The sequence below is a fragment of the Microtus oregoni genome, unplaced genomic scaffold (genome assembly GCF_018167655.1).
Source record: "Microtus oregoni isolate MIOR12 unplaced genomic scaffold, Mior012 000020F_ref0000438, whole genome shotgun sequence".
Classification (NCBI taxonomy): Eukaryota; Metazoa; Chordata; class Mammalia; order Rodentia; family Cricetidae; genus Microtus; species Microtus oregoni.
The window spans coordinates 15,632,771-15,651,004 of record NW_024543079.1 but is presented as its reverse complement, the minus strand read 5'-3'; the positions used below and the strand labels follow the sequence as shown (position 1 = coordinate 15,651,004).

Here is an 18,234-nt window from a genome sequence, read left to right as displayed (position 1 = left end):
CATGGCATGGGAATTAATGCAGACTATCTCCTCAGTAAATGGTAGCTTCTGTGTCCATCCACTTCTGCCAATTCATCTGTTAGAACACAGTTGGGTTCTAAACCCAGCCTGCCTGGATTTGGATTTTTTTCCCCTGCCACTCACAAGCTGTGTGATATTGGGCATGTCATTTTACCTCCAATACTTCATTGCTTCCCTGAATTCTGTCTTTAAAGGACTTGATATTGCCAGGAGGTGGTGGCGCAGGCCTTTAATCCCAGTACTCTGGAGGCAGAGGCAGGCGGATCTCTGTGAGTTCGGAGCCAGCCTGGTCTACAAAGTTTGTTCCAGGGCAGCTAGGGTTGTTAAACAGAGAAACTCTGTCTCAAAAAACCAAAAGAGAGAGAAAGAGAGAGAGAGAGAGAGAGAGAGAGAGAGAGAACTTGATATTAATTGTCACATAGCAAAGTTGCAGGAAAAAAAACCTCCCAGTTTTAACTACTTATGCAGAGGAGCTCACTGCCTAGTGGAGACTTCCCCATGCCAGGAACTTTCATGGAAAGAAAGTAAGAAGTTGCTGCTTTTACAGACAGGGAAACTGAGGCTTGACCCATCCATATGGAGAGTGATGGTGAGAATTGCACAAGACCCCAGGACTCTGGGGTCACACAGATGAGTGTTATCTAATTTATCAGCTGTTGTCTCCACAGGTGCTCGCAGTGAACATGAGACTCTTGTGGATGTTCCTCTTCCTTGGCTGTCTGGTTAACAAGAGACATCTTTTATTCAGCTACAGCTTAGGTGAGCCACCCCATCCTTCTTGGAGGTTATGTCCAAGGAAACATCCCAAAAGACAAATTGACATCTCTCCTTGTAGCTGACCCATCAGAGTAACAAGATCTGCCAGTGTCTCCAAAAGCTTCTGGAGGCACTGTACTCTCTCTTAGAGGCATCTTGTCCCTTTTGGACCACATCTTGTCATCCAGATCACCTATTTGATGTAAACTACTTTCTTTCCATTATTGATTGTCTCAACATAGTCTTCCATTTTTATACCCGCTTCCCAGGTAGGTCTTTCTAGCCTTCAGCTCTAATGATCAAAGTTTTCCCTAAAGAGCAAAAGCCTCAGTTCTGGCGCCCCAACATTGTAGGTCCAGCCACGGCCACAATATGCTCATTACAGACATGAACAACGGTGAGCAAAGCAGAGAGGGGAGATTTAATGGACGCATTTCAAAAGGAACAAATAAAGGAGTCTAGTGCTCCCCACAAGTTCATCTTTAGGGCTCTAGCAAGGGGCAAGAGGACTGTATGATGAGGATTCAGGATCAAGGTGTGGTCTAGTTCATCTTTGTCTCCATCCTGGTTCTATAGGGTGTTCTGAAGCTGTTACTGGTGTCATTACTCAAGGAGATTCATCTGGTTCTCACAAGACATCACTTCTGCTCTGGGGTGTGGCCCCCACTCATAGACAGTGGTTCTCATCTGCAGAGGGTCTGTCTTTTGAGGTTTGCTCTTCCTGGAATCCAGTTTAAGACAACGACCTATCCCTGTGCCTTCAACCGTACAGGGTAAAGAGCTAAGTTAGGGGGACAGATGATTGACATGTCCAGGAGGCAGAAAACAGGAGTCTGAGCCAAAGTCAAAAGCCCAGATGCCAAGCCAGGATTCTATCCTGTGGCCTCAAGCAGTCCTTAAGTGCCTGTTACAAGAACATAGGCAAGGGCTTAAGCAGCTACTAGGAGAACACACAACACAGACTTACAGCTTCTGGTCTTATGACCAAGCCTTTACAAACCACTCCTACCTTCTGGGTCTACAGCTTGGCTCCATTATCTCTGAAGAGTTCTCACCTTGAACCACACTCCTTGAGATTCTATCTTAGGTCTAATTTTGATGGAAAGAACAGAAATTTCATCTGACAAAAGGAAATATATAGTTGGGAAAAACATTGATTAAAAGGGGAGAAGAGCTGTCCTATCTATGATTTCAGACATCCTCTGGGGCTCCTAGGTTGCTAAAGCCAAGATATAGAAGTAGGAGGATAGCCCAGTACTAGAAACAAGTGCTTACCCAACATTAACAAATCCCCGGGTTTCATCCCCAGCATTGAAATAGAAGAATAAAGTGTGTGTGTGTGTGTGTGTGTGTGTGTGTGTGTGTGTGTGTGTAAATCAAGATCAGGGAAGCTGTGAGCAGTCAAAGCAGCTACTTCTCTTCACCCTAGATGACCCAGTGTGGTCCTCTATCTGACTTTTCATTGCCTCCTGAGCTCAGGTGCAAGACCAAACCTTGGTTTTCCTTTTGTAAGGAAGCTGGCTCCAGGGTATGATCACAAGTGGCCTCGGGTTGAATACCTAATTTCCTGACCCCAATGGGAGCTTGTGTCCCAGGACTGAACCATGTCTTTGTATCAGCAGGCTTTGGAATTGGAGACAATAGTGGGCTGTCTACAGATCTTCTTGCTGATGACAAAAGTGAATACATTGATCTTGGAGCCAACAGTGAAAAACTGGCTCCTCTGACTATTGCTTCATCTGTAAAGGTCCCTGAAGTCAACCAAGACAGTGTGAGTGAACTTGATAGTCTCAAGGTCACTGTTTCAGACTCCCTGGACACAAGTGGCATCACCAGCCAAGTATCCTTTGGTCAGTTGGGTCAAAAGAGTATAAGCAGTCCTGTATATTAAGGTCACAAGTGCTCAAGATAGTCCAGCCTTTCAGTGGCAGATGTCACGAACTTCACAGGCAAGGGCTACCATTATGATGCTCATCCAAGAAGTGCTTCCAGGTCCGAGGTGGTAGCTCTGGTCTGTCTGGGGCTGTGTTATCTGGTGGCCCAGGTTAATCTGAAGCAGGGTCAACAAATGGTCGGCCTGGGATTGGGTCATCTGGTGACGTGGCTCAGTCTGAGCAGTTTGAACAAATGGCCTGACTCGTGGTGATAGGTCATTCCGGTTGTTGTGGTGAAGGTGATGTTGGATCAATTTTATGGAAGGTTTGATCAGTCTGGAGCAGGACTGACAAATATCTACTATGGATTTAGGATGGATAGTCAAGGGATGATCAGTTGGGAGCTTGGTTTTCTGGGGATCTATTTAATCTGGAACAGGATTAGTGAGCGGTTTTCCTGGATTTGAGTTTGTCCAATGGCCTTAATCAATCTTGATCATGAATGGTTATTCAGTAGTCACTGTTAGTTTGGGCTTAGGGTATCTTTTGGTTTTGGTCCCTCGGGCTGTAGGTTACATAAAGATTATGCAAATTCTAAGTCAAGGTCATCCTTGTGTTAGAAATTAAAGCAGGTTCACTGAAAGGTGCTGACAGGAAACTACCTTTGGATGAGCTTTAAAAGGAGAGTCACAGGCTCAGCACCAGCTATAAGTCTCAGATGTGGAAGAGCATTCTGGAGAGAGATATCACTAAGGTCACAGGCAGCCATAATTTGGCCTTGAAGTGAGAGAGGACCTTTCCTTCAAAATGATAAGACAAAAGTGTCTGATTCTTATAGGTTTCCAGGGGTGAGTGGGCAAATCCCATATCATATGTACTAGCCTGGTCTGGTTATGTGCCAGAGTCTGGAAGGCATTGATAAAAGTAAAGTTATAACTCAAGACTGACCTGGGTCTAGATATCAGCGGATGTGGATGGGCTCAAAGATGTGAGAGAAGGAGAACTGGATGTGGCAGAGGTTCAGTATGCTCTCTTATGACCTTATGACCTCTGTCTGGAGAGAGCTGTAGCCTGCCACCCTGGATCAAGGTTTGGTATCCCTAAATGCTCTGGTCTCACTGGGGAAGTACCATCTGAAGATGTTGTCCACGTGAAGGTTCCAGAGGATTATGGGGCTGCCCCCATCAGTTCATCACGATTAATGTGAGGGCACCATTTGAGAGAGCTGGCAACCTCCTTAACCAATAGTTGTCAAAACCTGTCCTCAACCAGGACATCCTGAGCCAGGAAGGGCTGCTGAGCGCTGTTATTCTCAACAACCAGAATCTAGCCCTGGAGAGAGAAGAGCTACAGACGCTTCTCCTGGGTGGCAGTCTATCATTTGGTATCAAAAATGACCTCCTGGAGGCAGCAGGGACCAAGGCTGTGGAAGGCCTGATCTGCAAGGGCTCCCTGGGAGGCCTTTGTGGCCATGGAAGTCTCTCTGGCATGAATGATGTTCTGAAGAACATGAATTCTGGGAAACTCAATGGCTGGTGAGTTTGAGTTCTTTAGCAATAAAACGACTCTATAAAGCATTGATCAGAGATGGTTCCAGACTCCCGGAAGACTTTGGTCGGATTGACTCTCTTTAAGAAGTTGGCACTGGGAAGTCACCACCTGCTCTTCCAAAGCCTTAGTGGCTGCCTAGTGTTTCTCTAATGTGGTCCAACTTTTGGGTTTATGTGAGCTTATCTGAGCTCTGCTATATTCTAAGTCACACCAGGAAAACATATCACAGATGCTCTGACCACTTATCTCTTATCACCTGTCCCCCAGTGAGTAAAAGAATCCCTTTGTTTCAAGATAATCCCATAGTTACCAGATGAGGCTTTCAACAGGGTATCTGCATTTTCTCTTACCATCTTAATCAACTGCAAAGACAGTTAATGGCTGACACTTTCCTGGTTTAGGATTTGTAGGAATGGGACTCAGAACAGAAATCAAGGTTAAGGAGGGACAGGCATGGAACAGAGGGAAGGGCAGCCGCTACAACCTGAGCAGAGAGCCAAGGAGACCAAACTGACTTTTCTGCTTCACCTCACTGTTCCTCTTCTGCAGGCTCAATGTCACCCGCTTCGATATTGTCCAATTGTCATGGAAGGTCTTTGCTTCATCTAGCCTTGAACTTGAACTTCAGACCAAGTTGACCATCAACTTTTCCGGGTGAGCAAAATGAGGAATGTTATGGTGTGAATCGGAACTGTCCTCTGCAGGTTCACTCTTTGAACTCTAGTGTGGTTTTGGGGTGCCTTGGAACATTTAGGAGTCAGGCTGAAGTTTGTCACTGGAAGCAGGCCTTGGAAGATCACAGCCTGTCCTTGAGCTCCAGCGGCTCTCTTCTCTGCCATGACATGAGCTAGTGTCCTCCACCATATGATCCCATTGCCATGCCTTCCCCAGCAAAAGAATTGAAATGTTTCTAAACTGTAGATCAAAACACCATTTTCTGCCTCAAGCTCTTTCTGTTGGACATTTGATCACAGTGATGCAAAGTAACTAACATGGTGAGAAAAGCAAGCGGAGGAAAGTCCTAGAGATAGCAAGTGGTTTTTTTTTTGGTGGTCTTTAGTTTTTCTTAGCATTTTCAAAAGATCTTGATACTGTCTGAATACGTATACAGTTTCTTGGGATGGCAGTAGTGGCAGGACAGAGATGCAAAGAAAGCTTTTTGCTTTTCTGCTGCATTCTGAGTCTGTGTTGAAGCAAACTTGGGGAGAAAATTAAAATGCAAAAGAAAACAGCCTCCAATCTTACAAAAGAGAGGCAGTGGCCTTTAAGATCTCAGTTGGTGTCTTTTCTGTTCTTTTCCCACAACCATTCTGAAAGATAATAAACACCACCCACAGCATGGTGTTCGTGAGCTGTCCTGTAACTAACACCAGGTTGTTCACACAGTCTTTTGAATAACTCTGTGATCAGTTCAAGTAATGAATCTGTCAACTCTCCAATTATTAGAAAGTCTCTTGAGTACAATTCATATCTATCTATCTATCTATCTATCTATCTATCTATCTATCATCTATTTATTTGCTGTGCTGGGTGTTGAACCCAAGACCTCATATAAACCAGGCAAATATTCAGTTACTGAACTATATCACCACCCTGTAATTTATAGACTTTGATAACCATTGCTAAATTATCTTACAGAGACCTGGCAATTGTGACGAAATGTGTCTAGCATTCTTGAGTACTTCACACAGCCCAGGTTGTGGGGTGGTAGTTCCTCTGAGTTCTCTTCTCAATTCCTACCGTAGATCTCCAAGGGACGGAGATACTGCATCCATTTTACCAAACAGCCAATAGGACCTCAGAGACATTCAATCGGATTACACATAAAGACAGGGAAAGCGCTCGTTTGGAAAAATGCCCGTGACACAAGCTTGACGACACAAGTTCAGACCTGGGCCAGGATCTGTGCCTGTCACCCCAGTGCTGCTGAGGACAGAGATAGAGGGATCCCTGAAGCTTATTGACTGGTAGGCTAATCCAAATACATGAGCTTCAGGAACATACCATCAGATATGCATACACACCAACACACACACTACACACACAAACTGAATCACCATATTTCTCTCTCTCTCTTACATACATCATCATCATTGCCATCATACATACACACCGTCACATGCACACCATCACACATGCACACACATAAACAATTATACACACACATTGCACGTGAATGGTTGTGGGCACACATGTAACTCCAGGAGAAGATACTAATACTGGTGATACTACCTGAGTTCAGCAGAGCTACTGGTGGACAGGGTAGAGGGCAGCCTTCCACTAACACTTTTTATCTTTGAGTTTTAAGCTATGGATAAGCATTACCTATTCAAATAAACTATTTTATTGATTTTATGTATATATATATAATAAAACAAATAAAATTTAGACATAGGAAATTAGGAATCCTTTTTGAATTATATCTATCAGTCACCTCTCACCCACAAGTATCTACCCCTCTTTGCAAGTTACTGTAAAACCTTTAGAGTGGTCCCAGACATGCACGTGACATCTAACAGCCTTCTCCCATGCAGACATGCACGTGACATCTAACAGCCTTCTCCCATGCAGACATGCACGTGACATCTAACAGCCTTCTCCCATGCAGACATGCACGTGATATCTAACAGCCTTCTCCCATGCAGACATGCATGCGACATCTAACAGCCTTCTTCCATGCAGACATGCATGCGACATCTAACAGCCTTCTCCCATGCAGACATGCATGAGATATCTAACAGCCTTCTTCCATGCAGACATGCATGCGACATCTAACAGCCTTCTCCCATGCACCCAGGATGCTCAAATTTCTCAGTGGCTCCACCGTGGATGTGAACATCATGGTCCCCTTGAATTTGGAACAGACTGAGCCTGGTCAAGTCTCATTTTCTGTGAAGAGCTGCAAAGCAGTATTCACTGGGATCCAAGTCGAGACAGGGTAGGTAGAAACCCAGGAAAACTGGGTACCAGCAAACAGAACATGGTGTGCGATGGTGCTATGCATAGAGTAGTCACCAGTCTCCCTGGTATCTGACCAAGATGCTAGCAAACTCTACCACTAGTGTTTCCTATTTTTTAATTCCCTCCTTCCAGTCAAGCTTCTGTCTCAAGGATCTTGGAATCCCAAGCAGAAGGGGATTCCTGTGGGCCAGAAGCACAGACCTCCCTGACAGTATCCACTTGTGGAGACTACTGGGTGCTCCTTTTTCCAAGTTCTCATGGAGAGATCCTGGGTAGGAGTTTTGCCACATCAATTTTCACACTAGCCTGTCATTCCTGACGTGCCTGTATGAGCTCTGTAGGGAAGAAGTTGCCTTATATTCATCATGCATTTCTGCAGAACATATTGAGCTACTAGATACTGTTGTTCCTGGAGACACACTGGGAAAAAAAATCATGGGAGTGAAAATGAGGGGGAAATGAAGGGAAAGCTGGTTGGATGAGAAGTGGATGGATGGATGGAAAGAAGGAAGAAAGGAAGGAAGGAAGGAAGGAAGGAAGGAAAGAAGGAAGGAAGGAAGGAAGAAAAGTGAGGACAAACATGCATGGATAAATTCAGGGATGGATTAAAGAAAGGGTGGGAAAATGTAATCTTAAAAAGACATTAGTGGCTGGGCGGTGGTGGCGCACCCCTCTAATCCCAGCACTCGGGAGGCAGAGGCAGGCGGATCTCTGGGAGTTCGAGGCCAGCCTGGTCTACAAGAGCTAGTTCCGGGATGGGCACCAAAGCTACAAAGAAACCCTGTCTCGGAAAAAAAAAAAGACATTAGTGGTCTACCTGAGAGATCTAAGCTAGGTTCACGGGGGAGGTCTGAAAAACACATACTTGTTTAATTTAACAAAGTGGTTCTAACCTTTCTAATGTATTGACACTTTAATACATTTCCTCTTGTTGTGGTGACCTGCAACCATAAAATTATTTTGATTATTACTTCATAACTTAATTTTTTCTATTGTTATAAATCATAATAGAAGTATCTGATATGCAGGATATCTAATATGTGACCCCCGTGAAAGGGTTGTTCAGCCACCAAAGGGGTCACAGCACACAGGTTGAGAACCGCTGATTGAACAACAGAGACATAATCATTTTTCAGATTGTACAGCACAGTATTCAAAGTCCTAGTGGTGATGATCATCATCAGTGTTACCCTTTCCCTTCCTCAGCATGTTCTCCTCAATGATGGAATCGATGATGAAGTGGTCCTTGAGCATGTCCTTGCCCAACATAGTAAGTCTGACAACATGGCCCCGACAGACGCTGAACACAAGATATGGAGAAGGCTCTGTAGCTAGCGGGATGGAGGACTAACCCATGTGGGCATAAGCCTGAGCTGTGTAGAGTCTCTTTCCTGTCCTTTTTCACAACCCCTGTTTCTGAAGAAGGGACAGAAAAAAAGACAACGTTTGAGAGGTGATTGTAGCAGACAGCTTAGGTCTGTGTAAGAGGAAGATTGTGACATGTTTATAATAGACTTTCTCCATCCTGCAAAGTGTCCTAGATTACAAAGATTGATTCGGCATGTAAATACTCATCAGGTATGGACAAGTACCCTCTTAGCAAGGCCTCCCATCCTTTGTATTGCAGTTGTGCCCAGTGGTCCGATTCTGGTTTTACATCGTCAACCAACAGTTGGTCATCCTGAAAAGTAAGTAGAGCTGTTGCTTGCACACCGCTTTGTTGTATTGACTGCTACGGTAGCCACAGTACCGACTCCTATACAGCTGAAGACAGACCTTTCTGAGTCACAACTCAGATCCCCATTTCTTGGGGAATCAATTTCACGCCTCAGGGCATGTTGTCAAGGTCTTTTCTGAAGCTGTCCCTAGTGTTCCCCTCATCTTCCTTTAGTGGAGTACCCAAGCCGCCTCCATATACTTCCTAAGGTTTGAGGACATAACGGCTGAGTTCTGCAGGACTTCCCACTCCAGCTACTGATGCCTTAAATATCCCTTCTTCCTCCAGTGTAATCACCATGTTTGGTTCATCTCAAAGCCTTTAAAGCTCTCTCCCAGCAAAGCCCCTCCTCAGGACCCCTACAACCTTTGGGGTGTGTCATCATTCACTGCATTGTGTGAAATGTTTACTTCCTGGCTGTCTTTTGCAGTAGGCTGGAGCTCTTTGAGGGGGACTTGCCCTTCCATTTCTCTCACAGTCCAGATTGGGGACAGAGTAGACCTCCCCTCCCCCCCCAAATAAACTCTACTGGTGCATGAAATGGAAAGGGAAGGAATGGATGTGGTGGACATGAGTGAACGGGAAAGCAGAAATGGGAATGAGAGACAGAAAATGGTGAGAAGAAGATGGAGTGGTGGACACTTAGGAGGATGGGGCGGGGTTGCGGTGGATAGTGGAAGGCAGAAGGAGTGATGGAAAGATAAAATAAAATACAGACAAATGGGGATGGAGGGAAAAGGAAACAGAAATAAAGGGATTTGAGGAAAGGGGAAAGGGAGGATTGATGGACAAAGAGCAATGGCGTTGCAGTGTGCATGCATGATATATTACTGATGGATAAGTGATAGATGGAAGGAAGGGTCTGTTAGCAGACGGGTAGGAAGACAAGGGGAGGTGAGATGGACTGTGACCAAGTCAAGGGAAAAGTAAGCTACTGAGATGGGAAAAGGGGGAAGGAAAAATGGGCAGATGAGTGGAACGAGGCGTGGAAGGGAAGTGGCAAGTGTTGTAGGAGGGAAGGAAGGAGTCTGGCGGGCCTGAGAAAGGAGAGGTCTACCTTGTAGGAGAGGTGGTTTGCCATTGCCAGTCCGAGAGCACCCATCACCCTGGATGGATGACGGTGGGGTTCCGTGTCCTCAGTGCGCACTCAACAGCTGGGGATTAATCTTGACAGGGATGACAAGGGAGATGTATGAGCCTCTGTTTTCATCAGGTGAATGTCTCCTGTCTTCCAAGTTCTTTCCATTGTTTCCTGCTTCTTTTTCTCCATCAGATATTGCTTCCTTCGGGATGTTGGGAGACAACAACCTGACCAGTACCCCACAGCCTCTACTATATGAACGCTCTTACCACATGGATTTTAAGGTATGAGTAGCCAGTTCTGTTGAGGACTCAGAGGACCCGGGTCTCCCCACCTGAGGTCTCCTTGGTTGGGATATGTGTCCAAGCGGCACCATTAAGAGAGCCAGCCTGAGCTTTGATTTTGAATGGCTGTGTAGCCACAAGCACCATGCCCTCACATCTGAACCGCCGTTTTCTTGTGGCAGGTAGGGTAATTTTCATAGCTACACATTTATCACCGTGTCTCTTCCAGGATACCTGCTTCCCTATGTCATAGCATACCTCAAGTTGGTGTCTTGTATTCAACAGGAAAGCATAGTTGAACTGGCAAGTTTTACAATGTCTTACTGGCCCATTAAGTAACATGTACTTCGATTGATGGTGCTCAGTACTGTAAATATGATTCGGTGAGAAAGGGCCTGGCACACGTGGAACAGAGTAGGAACTATAAAACTATTGACTTACTCTGTTTTGCCATTGATTTAAAAATAAACCAATCAAGTTTATTTCTTGGCATCTTCATACACAGAGCCTTCAGGGTGCTGGGGCAGTCATTCTGGTGGCCTTGGCTATATCCTCCCCACCCTAGCTGTCCAGGCTGAGATATGGCCAGGAACTTGGGGCAGTTCCTGGGTTCTTCTACAAGGTGGGATCTCGGGGTCAATAGTCCACTGCCTCTCAGCCCTCAGAAGTGGGGCAAAGTCTGGAGTCAAGAATTTAGGAACAGTGTTGTGACCGTTCAATGTTAGGCCTGGGCAAAGCCATTACCATCTCCAAGTCTGCTTTTTTTTTGTCTGTTATCCTCATGTTGCAAAGTCGGTGCCATGTTTACATGGAACACCGAGCCTGGAACACAGTAGGTATACACTTGCTATGAGTTTTTTGATTTTTGCTTTATTTTTCCAGGACAAAAGCTTCCCAGGCTCTTTCATCAATTGGCTGATTAAAAGTAAGTTTTCTTTTTCATATTCATCCCAGAATGCCCCAATACCACCTCCCTCTTCAGTGTTGAATATCCCATGGGAAGGATACTGAAAACAGGTATAAATAAAATCATGAAGCCATAGAACAAATGCCTGGATCAACCTTACCGCAGCTGGGCTCCTGGAAAGTCAACTCTACAGTATTACACTGGGGTTCCTGAGATAGCCCATTCTAGAGGGGTTAGGTTGGTTATAAGTGGGTTTCTAGGACTATTCACTGATCTATATTAAAGAGAAATTATTGGAGTTGTACACTCCTCGGTGCCTTAGCAAGGTTTCTGAGTTATACTTTAGTCATTAAGATTTTATTGTACAATATCCTTCGCAGTGACCAATGTGACAATGAGGTTCCCGAGACACTCACTCCATAGCAATTATGATTACAATAATTTTCTGAGGCTTTTCTATTCATAGTGACTCTTATTATAGGAATATTCCTGAAATAGATTTTTTCCCCATAGTGTTAAGTGTTAGGATGGAGTTCCTGGAATGAACAGAACTGAGCTGGGCATTAGGGACAGACTTAAATCCCGGTTCAGTCGATATGTTAGTTACTTTTCCTAATGCAGTGACCAAATATGTGACAAGAAGCACCTAGTGGAAGAAAGGGTTTATTTGGTTTGAGGGCACAATCCATTATGGTGGGGAAGGCACAGCAGCAAGAGCTTGGGGTCACATTTTGTCTGTAATCAGGTAGCAAAGGTGAATGCTAGTGTTTCTCTTACTTTGTCCTGAATATGTCTTGGATCCATCTTCAGAATGATGTGCAGCACACTCAGGGTGGGTCTTCCCATCTCCATTAGTTCAGCATATCAACTATCTACTTGATAGGCCCAGAAGTGGCTCTAGACTCTGTCATGTTGATGATCGGCATTAATCATCACTGTCACCAACTTCCTGTGTCCCTTCTGTGAGTCCCATTCTTTCTTTTTCTGGGCTCCTTTACCCATCTGTTCAGGACCCTTGGTTCCTGATGACTTTTATCTAGTTGAGAGTATTGGGACGTACTCTCAACTAGATAACTAGTAGAGGGGAAGAAGATCAGAACCTAGAGGAGTCTCCAGAAAAATCCAAACTGTGACAAGTATTCCTCATGGTGGCTAGTGTCTTCTAATGTCTAAAGTCTCTTATTTATGTCTTCTCGTCTCTTTGGTGTGAGATACAGATACTCAGTGACCCCCAGTGCCTGTAGGATATCGATGGGACCAGACAGGACTGTGATAAGAATGCTCAATTAAGTATCACCATGGGACTCTCTGGCCCCAGCTTGGGTGACTCTGGCCTTAATCTTCTTTCTCTCCAGTGATTCTTCACAGTCACCCCCTACCAGTCCTTTCTCTAGAGTTTGGGTTTTCACTTACTGAAGCTGACCAGGGGAAAGCATCAACAGACATGTATGTCAGCATAGGGCTGCTTCAGGAGGACCCATCTGTAAGAACAAACCAAAGGCATGAATGTGCTTGAGAAGGGACAGGATGGTGAATGGCCCCTTTAGTTCAGACAGTGGGCAGGACTTGCAGTCCTGACAACTCTTGGGACCATCTGAAGCCAATGCTGGTTCCATCCAGAGGAATGGCATGCCAGGAAGATGTGCCAACCAAGAGGTGGGCCTCATGTTTTAAACAGATGATGGGGAAAAAGCCACACAGAGCCCTGGCCCTGAACCCCAATTAGCTGCGCCTCTGCACCTGACTCTCCTCTCTTGTGTGAGAAATATACTCCCAAGCCGTTTTCTCTGTGTGTAAGTGTCACTTTGGGGTCTGCTTAGGGACAAGTAGAAGGGCAAGATACCGTGCATCTTAGTTGTCGTGACAGGAATGTCTGACTAATGTAACTTAAGGGACAAAGGGTTTATTTAGACTCAAACCTCACAATGACCATCTATCATATGGGAAGTCACAGAAGCAGCAGCCTGTCACATTGCAGCCACTCTCAAGAAGCAGGGTGATGAGGACATGCTGAGCAAGGCTAGCCTTTCTACGTAACCCAGGGATTGGTACCACCCGTAGCGTGTGTGTGTGTGTGTGTGTGTGTGTGTGTGTGTGTGTGGTGGGGGTCCTCTAACCTCTATCAAGACAATCCCCTACAGGCACGACTAGGCTGGGTGGTCATAAATTCTGTTGAGTTGACAGTTAATACTATCGCAACACTTCTTGAATTCCAGAAGGTTCAAAGTTCTGACTTCAGAGGCTGAAGGATCCCAGGACCTTTATGACAGGCAGCCATGAGTAGGCATGGTAGGCCTATAGTTTTATACTGTTGAAGCCTGAGAATAAGGGTAACACCTGCCTCGTTGGGTGACCATGAAAAAATGCAGACAAATCTAGTTCAGAACCTGGACAGTGCAGCAAATGCCTCAGATTGTCTAATCTGCCAGGAAAGGGAAGAGCTGGAGCAAAGATGAGGAAGGAGAGTCCCAGAGACCGAGACGGGAGCCCTGGGTCCGTGAGACCACACATCTCCCTCCCACCCCTCACCTACAGGCCCTGAATGAACGGAGAATGGGCATTATGTGCACTTCAGCTGCCCCTTTTCCTAACCTGGAAGAGCAATGGTGGCTGGCCCAGGCAAGGCACAAGCCCTGGGCTTGATTGGCAGGAGCTGGTCAGTTCCCAAATAGGCCACTAGAGGGAAGACATGATACTGTTAACACATATTTCCCAGATAAAAGCCAAATCTGTTGACAGGAGTCAGAATTCCTAGTTTCCAATTCCAGTTCTTCAGGGAGTATATTTAACCTCACTGTGCCTCATTCTCTCCACTGAGGACTAATAAAAGAAATAATACATTCACTTTTACTCTCACCAGCCAGATTATTTTCATTAGCGTATTTGATTGTAAAAAGTGGAGGCTTCACGACGGCGTCCACATTCAGGTGCTTTGGCCATATTAACGCCCGCTCACTGTCCTTTCCTTCACCTTTCTTTCCCTTTTTACTTTTACATCATATACATGGACACACACACACACATTCTCTAACAGGTTAAATATTATTAAGAATAATTTATCATGGGATGACAGAAAATGTAAAAGTGTTTGCATGGCAGAGGAAGAGATGACCAGAGTGAGCTGACAGCAGACAGGAAGGGAGAGCATCTTTGCCAGCTATGCCTCCAACAAAGCATTAATGTCAAGCTTGTAGAAAGAACTAAAAAATTAATCTTTTCCCCCGAAATCTTTCAATCACTAAATGAGCAAAATTATTGAATGAGCAGTTTTCAAAAGAAGAAATACAGAGGGGCTTCTTTTTGGAGAGCTGAAACCTATTTATAGAATGGCTGCTGAGGAGACTCCTGAACGCAGACGAGACGAGCATTAGTTGAGCAGCGTGGAGCAGGATGGTTCAGTCGGATCGTGAAAGACCGAGGGACGTGCTCAACTCAGCAAACTGGTGGGTGGCAGGAATTGCCAATGAGGCTGTTAAGTTTCCAGTTTTCTGGGCAGCAGATAGTGAGGCAGACACACCTGCACAGTTGGAGGAGGACGAGGAGGAGAAGGCCAGCAGCAAGCAGGAGGTATCTGCTAACAAGTGAACCTATCCCTTCACCCCAAGACATTTCCAACTAGAAATGACGGCCAGCTTCACCCTGGCCTCACTACTACAGGATGTTTTTTTTCCCCTCTGTCCTTTTTTTTTTCACCCCCACCCCTTTGATGGGACAGGAAGTAAGTGGTTTATGTGCACAATCACATTGTTCTTTTTTTTCTTTTCTTTTTTTTTTTTTTTTTTTTTTTTTTGGTTTTTCGAGACACGGTTTCTCTGTGGTTTTGGAGCCTGTCCTGGAACTAGCTATTGTTCTTTAAAAAAAAAAAAAAAACCTAAACTTAATGGTCAATCTTATGTTTCTGTTGACATTAAATGGAGAAGGCACGGAGATGTTCTGGTTCTGTGGAAACCCTCTTCTTTATTAACGACACATCCATTCATCTTGTAGGCTTTAGATTCCAGTAAGTTGTTTTGTTCCCATTGTCTCAACAACAAAGACCCAACAGCATAATAACCCTTGCATACTTTGATTGGAGAACTTTGGTGTGTTTCATTTGGTATTGTAAAAGGACAAGTTTATAGATTTTGTTGTGCACAGCTGTTACATGTGGGGCAACGCATCTTTAAGTAGGCGTAAAGTGCTCTTTAAAATATGAGTCTTAGATAGTTTCCCCTTCAAATCAAGTGTATTGTTGTTTAAATCATTTTTATTTTGTTTAAAATGGAGAAAAAATAAGTACAAATGACCAATAAATATTTGGAGAAAATGTTCAGTATACTTAGCTGTCAGAGAAATAAGCAAATCGAAATTACATCAAGGCTGTAACACACCCCAGTGAGATGCAGATGGCTGTGATCAAGAAAATAAATGACGACCAATGGTAGAAAAGGTGTACTGAACGGAGAACACACCCACAAACACACACGCGCACGCACACATGCATGCACGCACACACATACATGCACACACACATACGCGCACGCGCGCGCGTGCACACACACACACACACACACACACACACACACACACACTGGTGCAGCCACCATGGAAATCAGCATGGTCCTCAGAAAACTGAAGACAGAGCTGGGCATGGTGGCATACACCTTTAATCATAGCACTTGGGAGGCGGAGTCAGATGGATCTTTGAGTCTGAGGGCAGCCTGGTCTACAGAGTAAGTTTCGGGACAGCCAATGCTAACAGAGAAACCCTGTCTTGAAAGAAAAACAAAAGAAAACAAAAAACTGAAGCTAGGACTCCCATATGACCCATCTGCTCCCTCCTAGATAGAGACCTGAAGGAAACCGCACCAACGCACCACACAGACACCTGTACAGCCATAGTCACGGCTACACTATTCACACCGGCCAGGACATGGAACCAGCCTGGGTATCCATGAATGGATAATTATCCTTTGATCCGAAAAACATTCTGGTGTTTATATGTCCCAATTTTGTTTATTAATTGTTCTTCATCTGGTGTCCACCCAGGAGTCACGTGATAGTTGTTTTGGGTTCCTGGCGACACTCTAAGGGATTCCCTCAGCTTCCTCTTCCACCAGCGGTGCTTGTCTCTCCATCCACATCCTAGCAGTATTTGTAGTCATTGTTTCTCTGGATGACACCCTTTCTGACTCCGGGTGGGAAGCAATCTCAGTGGGAAGAAGCATAACTTCTTTTCCAAGTATTTCTTGGTCACTTGTGTTTCTCCTTTTGACAACTGTCTGTTCGTGACCCGTGCTCTTGTACTGACGGGATGTTTCTTTGGTCCTTGAGTCCCCTGCATTCCAGATGTTGACTCCTTGCCAGAGACTCTCTCCCATTATCCCTTCACTCTGGTGACCGCTTCCTTTGTTTTGCAGAAACCTTTGCCATCATGGAATCTCATTTCTCAGTGTTCACTCCTGTGCTCTGAGCTACCGGAATGGGTTCCCGAGAACCTATGCCTGTATCTTCTGGGAGTTTCAGAGTTTCGTATCTTACATTTAGATCTTTGCTCCACTTTGGACAAATTTTGGAGTAGGATGAGGGATAAGGATCTCGTTCCTTTCCTCTACATTGAATACCGAATTTACTATCATTTGCTGAGAGTCTTTAATTTTAATTATTTTTTGCTTCTTTTATTTTTAAATAATGTGTTGTCAAAATGTAGGCAACTGTAGCAGTGTGGGTGTATTTCTTTGTCATCCATTCTATTCCATCGATCTGTATTTCTGCTTTTATGTCGGTATCATGGTGTTTTTGTTACTATGGTTCTGCCATGCAGGTTGAGGTCAAGTACTGAGATCCTGTCAGCATTGCTTTGCATTGCTTTGCTGTGAGTCGTTTTATCCAGTGCTGAGGGCTACCCCAGCAGGTTCTCTAAGAACTGAGGCTCAGGGAGATTAAAGGTCAGGTCCATTTCCACACAGCCAGAAGGAAGGAGAATTTAGGCTCAAACACAGGTTTTCTTCAGAAGGGAGAAGCTGGAAGCAGTGTGAAGGACGCCCTGCTGTGTCCTAATAGAGCGCCCTGTGCTGTCTTAGCTTCTGTTCCCCGACTAGTACCTCAGTGGTTTGGGTAGGAAGTGGGGCTCCTTTGTCATTCTCTGGCTCTCTGACTCTACCCTGAGGAAAATGTGTTGTGGCAGCCCAGAGACCACACCCTGAAGCCCGTGCACTGAAGGGGCAATCTGAGCCTCTGGAGTCTCTCCACCAGCACAAAGGCTCCTTTGAAGACAGCAGACCCATGCTTAGTAAGCAGGCAACAGCATTTGTTTTTCAACCTTCTCTTGTCAGAGCTCTCTTTGTGAACGACTTCAGACACTCTGCTGGCCTGAGGGAGAAGCCTGAAGCCAGACACCTGAGCGAGGATGGAGAAGGGGCAAGTGGAGTCAGCCTCAAGCCCAGACATGAAGGCTCAAGCAGAGAGCAAGGCCTGCAGCTCCCAGGGATTCAGCAGAGGCTCCTGGGAATCCCTCTACCATGACATGTTTTCTTCCTGCAGGTCATACTTGACAGGACTTGGATTATGCAGATCTGTCATGGTGTCCTGCACAGCCTTAATAAAGTGTCACGCTGTGGACAGAAAATTAACTAGAGCAAGTCCTCTCCCCTGTGTGCTGCTGCTAAGAATATAAGCAGAAATTGGCTCAAGTGTCTCTCGATTCAGGAAGAATAAAGGTCACGCTGGATTCGTGTCCGCCAGCTTCCTCCTACCTCTGTCCCCAGTTCAGCCAAGGTTTTACCATCCACACAAGCCACCTGTGTGCTTACTACAGCTTCGGGCAGAGGCTGCGAGGTGGGGAAGAGATTAGTGGTATGGGAGCAAAACGCTCGTTCTGGGCACACTTACTTCTTCACCTGTGTGGTTTCCATGGTCTCTCCTGCAGACAGGTCCCCAGGGGGTCTTCCACGGACAACACTAGAGGAAGGTAGTAGACGGGAACACTCACACCCTGGCCATTTTACCCCTAGCCATGCTCTCTTATTCATCCACCCCTCTGCCCTTCTGCCATGGCTTTCTCTGTGGGAACAATATCTTCACATTGAACCATGGGTCTTTTC

At 45.3% G+C, this 18,234-nt stretch overlaps 1 protein-coding gene across 1 annotated transcript; it reads left to right on the top strand.

Annotated features, from left to right (window-relative positions):
- Positions 1 to 704: 704 nt before the first annotated feature.
- Positions 705 to 17,745, top strand: LOC121459996. Its single transcript, XM_041670082.1, has 10 exons — positions 705 to 780; positions 2,397 to 2,617; positions 3,900 to 4,186; positions 4,752 to 4,856; positions 7,000 to 7,140; positions 8,370 to 8,433; positions 8,791 to 8,851; positions 10,154 to 10,245; positions 11,128 to 11,170; positions 17,467 to 17,745. Exons 1-10 carry the CDS (start codon positions 705 to 707, stop codon positions 17,478 to 17,480), a joined length of 1,104 nt encoding a protein of 367 aa, XP_041526016.1. The 3' UTR covers positions 17,481 to 17,745.
- Positions 17,746 to 18,234: the final 489 nt, after the last annotated feature.